General features: G+C 60.6%; 1 protein-coding gene across 1 annotated transcript; it reads left to right on the forward strand.

Annotated features, from left to right (window-relative positions):
* The first annotated feature begins 650 nt into the window (after nt 1–650).
* Nucleotides 651–9,615, forward strand: LOC104336839 (transmembrane protein 8B). The gene is made up of 13 exons (XM_075446490.1): nt 651–747; nt 3,654–3,843; nt 4,371–4,578; nt 4,868–5,001; nt 5,136–5,395; nt 5,657–6,012; nt 6,316–6,412; nt 6,541–6,664; nt 8,021–8,163; nt 8,311–8,489; nt 8,576–8,722; nt 8,797–8,913; nt 9,142–9,615. Exons 1-13 carry the CDS (start codon nt 651–653, stop codon nt 9,475–9,477), a joined length of 2,388 nt encoding a protein of 795 aa, XP_075302605.1. The 3' UTR covers nt 9,478–9,615.
* Nucleotides 9,616–10,689: the final 1,074 nt, after the last annotated feature.

The following is a 10,689-nucleotide window of genomic DNA, read 5'->3' on the forward strand; positions in this document are numbered from 1 at the left end:
TGGTAGCCGCTGTTAGAAAACCACCCGACCCCCGTTGAACAGCCCCCATAGGTGGCCCTTGCTGCCTCCCATCCCCTCTCCACAGTACACCCCATTTGCCCCCAGCGTTGTAGCCCCCTTGTCCCTATACATTCCAGCCTCATAGCCCCTTTCACCTGTGTACTGTGTCCCCCTTGTAGCCTGGCCCCATGGCCACTTGCATCCCAAATCCATATCCCCTGTCCCCCAGCCCCGTGTCCCCGGCCCCAGCTTGTGCCACTGTCCACCAGTCCATAACCCTGTCCCCAGCCTGTATCCTTGTCCCGAGCCCCAGGTCCCTGTCCCCTAGCCTATGTCCTTGTCCCCCAGCCCTGTATCCCTGTCTCAGACCATGTCCCTGTCTCCAGTCTATGTCCCTGTCCCCAGCCCCAGGTCCCTGTCCTTGTCCCTCAGCCCGCACCCCTGTCCCTGCCCGTATCCCTGCCCCCCGGTGCCCCGAGCAGCGGCGGGGCCACCCCGGGAAGAACGGGGCGCTGCCGCCGGCGAGTGACGCGTGTCGGGACGAATAGTTGCGCGTGGGTTGCCCCGGGGGCGGAGCGGGTGACGTCATGGGCGCCGGTGCGCGGTGGGGCTGCTGGCAGCGCGCGCCACACAGCAGTCGGCGCGGCGGCATGGGCCGGCGGGGCGGCGGGCAGCGGCGGCTGCTCGTCCCCCTCCTCCGCCTCCCCCTGTTGCTCCTGCCGCTTCTCCTCCTGCTACCGCCCGCCGGTGAGTGCCGCGGGGCCAGGGGCACGGGTGGCTGTGCGTGCAACGGGTGTGGGGCACACATGCGACAGGCACAGGGACGAGTACGGGATGGGGTGCAGGAGTGCACATGCAACGGAGCATGGGGTGCATGATCGGTGGGGCAGAGGGTTCATGTGCAATGGCGCACAGGGATGCACATTAATGGAGCACAGGAGTGCTTGTGCAGTGGGAGTGAGGTACAAATGCAATGGGGTGCAGGGTGCATGTGCTGTGGGGCGTGGGATGAGTGTGAGCAATGGGTAGGAGGTCTGCATGCTGTGGGGCGTGGGGGGGTGTGTGCAGTGGGTCACAAGGTGCTCGTGTAGTGGGGCACAGGGATGTGCTTTCGATGGGTATGAGGTACACAAGCAGTGGGATGTGGGGTGTGCATGCAATGGAGCAGGAGGTGGGTGAGAATGGGGCACAGGGGTTTGTGTGCAGTGGGGCGCAGTGTCCTCCTACTATGGGATGCAGGATGCACATGCAGTGGGACATGGGGAGTCTGTGCGACAAAGTATGGGGTGTGCATGCAGTGGGGTTTGGGGTACATATGCAACAAGGCACAGACGTGTGCCCAGCTGGGTGCGGGGTGTGTGTGCAATGGGGCAGGAGGTGCACATGCAATAGGACACAAGGTGTATGTGCGATGGGACACAGATGCATGTGCAATGGGATGTTTGCGTAATGGGGCATGGAGATGCATGTGCGAAGGGTAGCAGATGCCTATGTAATGGGGCGCTAGGATGTGTGTGCAGTGGGGCATGATGATAAGCATGCTGTGGGGCATGGGGTACCCATGCAGTGGGACATGGAGATAAATGTGCAGTGGGGCACAGAGGTGTGTGTGCCAGGAGGATGCAGGTGGTGCACATGCAGTGGAACACCCGGAGGGGGGGGGCAGGTGCATGGGCAGTGGGTCCGGGAGGCTGCAGATTCAGCGGGTCCCCAGGACAGAGGGCTGTGTGCATGCAGTGGGGCAGCGGGGATGGACAACATGCAGAGAGGGGGATGTGCACGCAGAGAGGTATCGGGATGTGCGGGGGCGACACTGGCGGGACTATGTGAGGCCATGAGCGTGCTATGGGGCACGGGAGCTGACTTGGTGACGGGGCTGCAGGGGGGATACACGAGGGTGAGGAGGGGGCATCCCCTGGGGAGGGGGCAGCTGGCCGGGGGCTGCCGGTGCCGCGGGGCCGGGCTGCAGGGCGGGGCCCCTATGGGACAGAGGTAAGGCGGGAGCTGTCCGCGGTTCTGACCGCCGGCCGCGACCTGGGGCTGCGGTCCTGGAGCGGGGGTCCCGCGGCTCCGGCTGCTGGCCTGGGGCAGAAGGGCACTTGCTTTTCCCCCTCTATGGATAGGAAATCCCGCTCCGTCCTCCAGAACCCTCCCCTGTGCTCTGGCCACACCGCCACGGGGCTTCAGTCTGACCCTCTCCCTGTAGCTGGCTCCCCCCCCCTTGCGAGTGGGCATGGGGAACCGCGCTGGGACTGGGAGGCTCCAAGTGCTTTCCCCCATGCCATCTCCTGGAGTTGCATTCAACATCCCTTTCTCCCTGGGGTCCTCTGCCAGATCACTGTCTCTACGTGGGGAGGGGAGCTCTGGAGTGGCTTGGTGGTTCATGGTGTGGAAATTGGGATCGGGTGCTCTTGCACTGATGGCTGGCTTGTGTTGGCTGGCAGCAAAGGGGAGGGGGAGCTGTCTTTGTTCCAGACAAGAGAGCAGATGCATGTCAGTGTACAGCCAGCTGGGGCTGCACACACGCAGCACAAACACACGTGCACACAAGCACATGTGCGCACTCCCATCCAGGTATGCACTGTGCAAAGTAGCCCTTCTTCTCATCTATCCCACTCCCCACCAGACGAGTCCTCCTGAGAACAGCTCTGCTCCAAGCCCATCCTCTGCTGGCATCCCCCTTGCCAGCAGCTTGTAGGGAGGTGCATCTTATCCTTGGTGCATCTCTAGGGAATAATGGATGGGTTTCCCAGGCTGGCACTGGGGAAATGTGACAATGGTAGGGTGAAGTTACAGCTTCTGTCTGACCAGGTCTCCCTTGTCTCCACTGTGCCAAGGAAGTGGATGCCTCTATGCTGCTGGGGCTCCTGGAAATCCCTGGAAATCAAACTGTCAGACAGTTGGGCAGGGAGATACGGCCTCAGTGAGTGCTGTGGGCTTGCAGGAAATGTCTTGCAGACATGGGGCTGTGCACAGCCACCATGCATGTGGGTGTACACACCTCCCCTTTGCTGTGCACACAGCCAGTACCCACGTGTGCATATGTGCACACATATGTGCACCATTTCTCCTCCGCAAACCACAGGAGAGCTGAGGGGCTGTGCAGGAAGTGCACAGCTTGCTCCTTCTTCTCTTGGGTCTAGGGTGGGACTCTGTGGTTTGTGATGGGTTCTGTGCTGATCCTTCTCAGCAGGCAGAGAAGGGGGGAATCTGTGTGTCCCTGTGAGAGCTGACCTGTTGGGGCAGAGCTGGAGCCATGGAGAATGGCTCTTTGTTACAGGTAAAATGCAGGGAGCAGGTCCTCGCTGAAGAGGATAAGTTGAAAGAGGTGGGCTGCACCTGGGCAGAACCTGAGCAGCCAGGGCTGAGGGCTCCTCAGGCTCCAGAGGATGAGTACTCACAGTTCCAGGAACTGGGACTGAGGCAATGTTGAACCAGGCATGATCATGCAGACTGTGCCAGGGCTGGGAGGCACACCTGGGACAGCTGACATCAGCCCTGGGGATACACTGAAATGGCACAGCCCCAGCCCCTCCTGCCTCTGGGCTGCTGGTTTTGGGGCATGTTCAGATCCTGGGTGGGCCTGGTCTGGGAGGGGTGCTGCACCCCCCAGCCCCCCACCCTGCTGAGAGCCTCTTGGGTCTCCTCCACAGATGGGCTCTTCGTGACTGACTACTTCACCTGCACACCACGCAAGCTCAGCCCCTTCCGCTCCTTCGCCAGCATCGAGCTCTTCCACTTCCACATCCCCAAGGACACAGTCATTGCTGTCTGGAACCTCATCGCCTTCAAGGAACAGGGTGGCACCTTCGGGGACCAATGCCCAGACCGCAGCATCACCGTGTGAGTAAGCAGCCTGCCCTGTTTGTTTCCTTCCTGCCTGCCTCTGCCTGCCCCTGCTGTTCTTTGTCTGGACTTGCCTTGGAGCCTGCCTGCTCTTGTCTGCTGCTTGCTTGCACATGCACATGTGCATGTATGTACATGCATGCACACATACAGAGGGGCACTCATGCATGCACATGCACACAGGCATGTATATGCAGATACACATGTGTGCACAGATGCATACACACACATGCATATATGCACATAAATTCACACACACACGCGTGCACACTCACTCCCCATGATTCGTCTTCTCAGGACCGTTGCAGGCTCCACTCTTTTGTGCATCTCATACATGAACAGTTTTGCTTGAACAGCCACCCAAGGAAGCTCACAATCTCCAGCAAGGTCCCAGCTTACAGACGGCTCCCCCATCATGTCTTTGAGCTTCTTAGTAGCATGGAGGACAGACCTCCACATGTAGGGCAGGCTGGGCCTGCCATGATGCCCAGCCTGCACCCTGCTAACTGCTGTCTCTCCTGCAGGTATTTCCGCTCAGGGGCTCCCTCCGTTATTAACCCGCTGCACACACACTTCCCCAGGGACACGGCTGTCCCTGGCTCCTTCACACTGACCCTCACCTGGACCCTGCCCAACCGCACCACGGGGGTGTTCAATGTCACCAGCCCCCTGCCTGGGGACTGGTTCCTGGCTGCCCACCTGCCCAAAGATGAGGGCAAGATATCTGTCAAGGTGAAGGGATTGGGGGGGAACGTGGAGTGGCAGGGCTTGCTGCAGGGCTCTGCTGGGGCCTGACTGTCCTGGGCTGGCAGTGCCCGGGGCATGTGTCCCAAGTGGGGCACATGGGGGGCAGGAGGACTACCACATCTCTTGGTGGGGGTCTTGGGCATATCCAGATGGAGGGTGCCTGGGCAGACTGCACCCCAACCCCTTTGCCATGGTGCGGGGTCAGCAGCTGGGGGATGGTGGTTCTGTGTGGCTGGTTGCCCCCTGCCCCATGCTGACTGTTCTGCTGGTGCAGGGGCTCTACGAGGAGTGCCAGTATCTCTTCCAGCCACAGCTCATTGTGCAGCGTCTGGTGAACATTGCTGTGCTGTACCCCGGTTACATCACCAAGCAGAGCATGGGCCCCCACAACCGCTCCTGCCTCTACAAGTGAGTATGAGAGGATCTCCTAAAGAGGAGGCATCCCCAGGGTGGGGAGCTTAGGGTGCCCCATCCCTCTGGCTTGCCTCCCCAGCCCTGTTGGTCCATGCTGAGGGGCAGGACCTGACACTGCTGTCTCACAGGGTCTTTGTGCCCAGCTACACATCACGCGTACTGGTGGAGGTGTTGCAGTGCCACGGGGCCAAGGGCTGCCCACTCTGGCTGCGCGTGCGGGCCAAGGCTCCCCCCTTGCACAACTCCACGGCGCTGGACTGCTGGGAGCATGCTCCCTGCCAGCTGACACTGGATCTTCCCTTCTGGCAGCACTGGTACTACGTGCTGGTGGAGAAACACCCTGGGGTGCTGGGCACTGTCTCCTTCCAGGTCACCGTGCAGCTCACAGGTGAGGGTGCATGGGGAGGTCCAGGTGGGGGGGCGTGGTCTTGACTCTGCTTGGGCGACCAGTGGGGGAGCAAAGGATGTCTGCAGGATCTGGCCCCAGCTGGACACAGGGTGATACCCAGCTCTGCTGGGATGGTGACACTGGGAGGCGTTGGGGCTGGGTTGTAGATGCAGGTGAGTGGTCGGTAAGAAGGGGAGGTGAGAGCTAAGAGGGGGCTGGGAGGGGCTGTGTGGTGCCCAGGCTGATGGCTCTGCCCTCCAGACTGCTCCCGACCCAGCCTGGCCCGTCCACCCTTCCTGCCCTCCAGTGCCTCCATGAACATGCCCCACTCCTTCGGCTCCATGGGTGGGCTGGAGCTAGGGGACAGCCCTCTGCACGCCAGCCCCAACGGCACGAAGCACGCGGTCCCCATCCCGACCACCTCGCCCACTGGTGAGCAGTGCTGGCCAGTCCGCCCCACGCTGCGCAATGAGCTGGACACCTTCTCCATCCACTTCTACATCTTCTTTGGGCCCAGTGTGTCAGTGCCACCTGACCGCCCTGCTGTCTTCGTCATGAACCTTCTACCGGTGCTGGATAGTGGTGGGGTGCTCAACCTGGAGCTGCAGCTCAACATGGTGAGGTGGCCACGCTGCACCCCAGATGGGGCAGGGCAGCTGGGGGGGATGGTCTGGGAGACGGGTGATGTCGGGGCTGAAACAAGGTGAGGGACAGGATTGGGGTGCTCTTGAGTCATGGGCCATGGTTTGGGAGCTCTTGGGTGATAGAGCACAGATTAGGGTGCTTTAAGGGCAGGATGATGGCCTGGATTTGGGGTTTTCTTAGGTGATGGGCAGTGGGTTAGGCACTGCTAGGTGGTGTGCTGCGAGCTGGGGACATCCCTGGCACTGGTTTAGGGCCATCTCCTCCTCTGCTTTCAGAGCTCCTTGTGTGGTGAGAACGTGACAGTGTTTGGGTGTCTGAACCATGAAGTCCCGCTGATGCCTGATGACAACGCATTGGTCACCTGCGAGACAGGTAGGCTGGGCTGTGCATGTCCATCCTGCTGTGGCTCTGGAGCCTGGCACAGGGCGCCCTATCCCAGCTCTGCCCAGGAGAAGGGGCTGCTCCCTGCCCTGCTCACCTGGAGCTTTCCATGCCTGCAGAGTCCCTGGCAGGCTTCCTGCTCTCTGTCAATGCCACGGCCAGCCTCAGTCGCCTGCGGATTCCCTACCCCCAGACGGGCAGCTGGTACCTGAGCCTGCGCTCTCTCTGTGCCACAGAGCATGGGTAAGATCCCCAGTGTCTCCCCTCCCTGCATGCCCAGAGGGGACATCCCCAGCACAGCCTGCATCCGTGTGCACCATGGGTCCACGGGTGTACCTGGTCCCTGCCTAGCATGTCACCGCTCACATGGCTTTGCGGGCTGTGTGTCACCATGTGAGTGCCTGCATGGGCACGGACAGCTCGAGCTTACGCCTGCCTGACCATCTGTGGGTACCCACGGCTCTTCCCTCTGTCTCTTGGTTAGGAAGTACATGTCAGCTTGTGAATGCCGTGCATCTGTTGGTGCCTGCCCATCTCTGCAGCAGTGCCCATCTGTACCCGTGCCCGGGAAGGGACTGGGCCGTCACTGCGAGGACAAGGCTTGGCTGTGTATATGAGAGGGCAGCTCTGGTCAAGCTGCTGTGCCCCTGCTCCATTCAGCATCTCCAGGGACCGATCCTGTGCCTGCAACTCTACTCCTGGCCCATGTGTCTGCCTGAGAGTCCTGCGGAGGAGAAGGGTTGTTGTGTGCATGTGTCTGTACATGTCAGAGTTCATGTGGGGCTCTGTGCCATGCAGATGGTGCTCTGTGTGTGTTCAGTGCATGCATGCAGACAGCACTAGGTGTTTGGTGCATGCATGCAGATGGTGCTGCATGCACATTTGGTGAACGCATGCAGACAGTGCTGTGTGCATGTTCAGGTTTGTGCAAGCAGACAGGTCTGTGTGTGTTCTTTGTGCGTGTGGGCAGATTTGGCTGCGTGAGCACATGCAGGAACAGCAGACACGTGCAGACGCACCCTGTGCATGAGTGCAGATGGTGCTGTATGCATGTTTGTGTATTTTGGGGTGTCTGCATGTCCACAGGCAACACTTGATGCATGCTGTCCGGATGTGGGCCTGTCTGTGCTCCTGCGTGCTGGAGGCTGCTGAGGTGCTGGGTGTGCCCAGAGCTGTGTGCATGGGCAGCATGGGGCAGCAGGGGTACTGTGCCTGCTCTGTTTCCTCTGCTGCATTTCTAGTTCATGCTGAGTTGCCAGTTGCGGTCAGTGCTTCCACGACATGGTCACATGCAGGCATTGCAAGGCACAATGTTTGCACAGCAAAATCCAGACAAAATAGGAGCCAGCTGAGTGTGTTGCTAAAGGCAAAGTGAGTCTAAGTGTGGCCATGTTCCTCCTGCTCACCCAATCTGGCACAGACAGTTGCCTTGGGGACCAGCTCTGAGCTGCCATGTGTAGTACCAAAGCTGCTCATTTCTGTGCTTGCGGAGTCCTTGGGTCACCCATCGTCAGCAACAACTGGGTGCGACAGGTGCCTCTGGTGGAGGCTGCTTGAGGGGTGCAGGGCAAAGGCTGACCCCCTTCTCCTGTGCTGCAGGTTTGAGCCTTGCATCAATGTGACAGCTGAGGTGTATTTGCGCGCCTACCTCTCACCCTGCGTCAATGACTGCGGCATCTATGGCCAGTGCAAGCTGCTGCGCACCAACAACTACCTGTACGCTGCCTGCGAGTGCAAAGCTGGTGAGAGCTTCCCCAGGCACTCATGGTGTCCGCTGCACCCAGTGACCACCCTGGCATCCTCCCCTCCTCCCCGGGGTTTGCACACCCCATTAGTCCTCCTGTGCCAGCTCTCCGTAGGGTGCTGCAAGGGTCTCTCCCCGGTCATAGGATGGAACGGCTGGGGCTGCACAGACAATACTGAGGCTTTCTCCTACGGCTTCCAGCTCCTCTCCACGCTGCTGCTGTGCCTCAGCAACGTCATGTTTGTGCCTCCTGTGGCCATCGCTGTCCGCAGCCACTACCTCCTGGAAGCTGCTATCTACATCTTCACCATGTTCTTCTCCACCGTGAGTGTGGGGTTGAGGGCAGCTGGGGGGCAGGCAAAGTGCCAGGGCTGTGTGGGGTGCCTCTCACACCCTTTCCCCAACCCCAGTTTTACCACGCCTGTGACCAGCCTGGCATCGTGGTGTTCTGCATCATGGAGTACGATGTGCTGCAGTTCTGCGACTTCCTGGGCTCCCTCATGTCTGTCTGGGTCACTGTTATTGCCATGGCCCGGCTCCAGCCCATAGTCAAGCAGGCAAGTGGGGGGAGGGGGCATGCGGGGTGGCCAAGGAAGGGACACATCCTGACATATGCCCCATTCTCCCATAGGTGCTGTACCTGCTGGGGGCCATGCTGCTCTCCATGGCTCTGCAGTTGGACCGCCATGGGCTCTGGAACCTGCTGGGGCCCAGCCTATTTGCCTTAGGGATCATGGCCGTCGCTTGGGTAAGGAGATGCTGTCCCCACCCATCCCCTTATCTCCCCATTACGGTCACACTGGGCATCATGCCCAGCCGTCCAGCCCCACTCCCCTGCCAGCATCTCCCCTCTGCTGCCTTCACCCTTCCCCATGAGCTACCTTCCCTGGCTCATGGGGGACGTGGCACCACAGCGGAGGGGCTGTGCTTGCCCCACAAGGGCTGACTCTTCCAGCCCCCCCTTTCCCCACTGCAGACAGTGCGCACCATCCGGCGCCGCCACTGCTACCCGCCAACCTGGAAGCGCTGGGCTTTTTACTTGTGCCCGGGAGCACTGATCGCAGCGGCTGCTGTGCTGCTCTATGCCTTTGTGGAGACAGAGGAGAACTACTTCTACATCCACAGCATCTGGCACCTACTCATCGCTGGCAGCGTTGGCTTCCTGCTGCCACCACGTGCAAAGCCCAGCGGGCGCCTGAGGCCCATGCCCCGGCGCAAGGGCTGCGGATACCAGCTCTGCATCAACGAACAGGAGGAGCTGGGGCTTGTCAACCCCACCGTGGCCGCCATCAACAGCATTTGTACCAGCTGATGCTGTTGGCAGCCCGGACTCCTCTGTCATGGACAGCAGCCCCATGGGGTCTGGCACCCACTCTCTTTGCTGACCACCCATCCCAGGAGTGCCAGGACTCCTCTGGGCAGATGCACAGCTGCCCATGCTGCCCTGTTCTTGCAATTACAGCCTGGTTGAACTTGTCTCCAGGAGTTGCTGCGGCTCAGTTTGGTGCAGAGCTGGGGGGGCTCGAGGCTGAGCTGGGGCCACACTCCTCTCTTTCCAGGGCCGTGAAGGTGCCCAGGGGACATGGCTGGGTGCAGAGGGGGGAATGGCAATGGACTCCTGCTCTCACTCAGGGTCCTGTGGCAAGAGCTCCCACTCTGCAGTGGGCTGCTCTGGGGCTGACGCAACTCTGTCATGGAGAAAGGTGGTCGGCAAGAGGTGGGGGGCCAGGGGCTACAGCCTTTTGGCTCACTGCAGGGCAGACTGCAGAGTTGGGAGGACTTCACTGTGGTACTGAGCTCTTGTGGGATGGCTGTAACGCCTGACCCATGGGAGCCGTGCTGTGCCAGGGCAGCTGGGTTCCCCAAATGCCGGCAGGACCACGGGGAGCCCATAGCCCCGGGGGAAGCTGCCAGTGGGAAGTGGTTCCAGTGCTGCCTGCCGTTGCAATGTGTGGGGCTGAGAGTGCACTGTCTACAAGGGCCACATTCTCAGTAGCCTGCAGCTCCATTCATTTCACCCCGCTGCCTGGATCAGCCCCCCTCGGTGCCCCACACATGTGCACCCACTCAGGAGCCATGGAGTGGCAACTCTGTGTCCCTGTCGGTGCCACCAGCCATGAGCAGCTGCCCTGTCTCTGCAGGGCACTGAGCATCCCTGGCCTGTACCCCCCCATCTGGTTGGGACAACCCAATCTCAGCCCCTGTTCCTCATCTTCCCCCTCATGGTCAGACCTATGGGCTCAGCACCCACCTGAGCCAATGATGACTGTGGTGTGGTGGCAAACACCTGAGCTGTGCATGTGGCTCGAGGACAGGGCATTTCCATCCTGCCCCTGCAGCTCTGAGGTGGCAAGATGGACCAGAGAGGAGAAGGGAAAACACACTGCCCCTTCTCAACCCTTCAGGGGACTGCTCCAATCCCCCAGGCTCTTCCCAACTCAGCAGGGATCTTCGAGGATGAGTCCTCAGGCAAAGCTCTGCATCCCAGTGCTCACATCCTGACTCAGCAGAGCCCATCTGCCAG

Source organism: Opisthocomus hoazin, chromosome W (assembly GCF_030867145.1).
Source record: "Opisthocomus hoazin isolate bOpiHoa1 chromosome W, bOpiHoa1.hap1, whole genome shotgun sequence".
Lineage (NCBI taxonomy): Eukaryota > Metazoa > Chordata > Aves > Opisthocomiformes > Opisthocomidae > Opisthocomus > Opisthocomus hoazin.

Coding starts and splice junctions, on each gene's coding strand:
- LOC104336839 (XM_075446490.1), top strand. CDS start 651: ATGGGCCGGCGGGGCGGCGGGCAGCGGCGGCTGCTCGTCCCCCTCCTC. Junction 6,013..6,315: donor TGGAGCTGCAGCTCAACATG/GTGAGGTGGCCA, acceptor CTCTGCTTTCAG/AGCTCCTTGTGTGGTGAGAA. Junction 6,413..6,540: donor ATTGGTCACCTGCGAGACAG/GTAGGCTGGGCT, acceptor CCATGCCTGCAG/AGTCCCTGGCAGGCTTCCTG.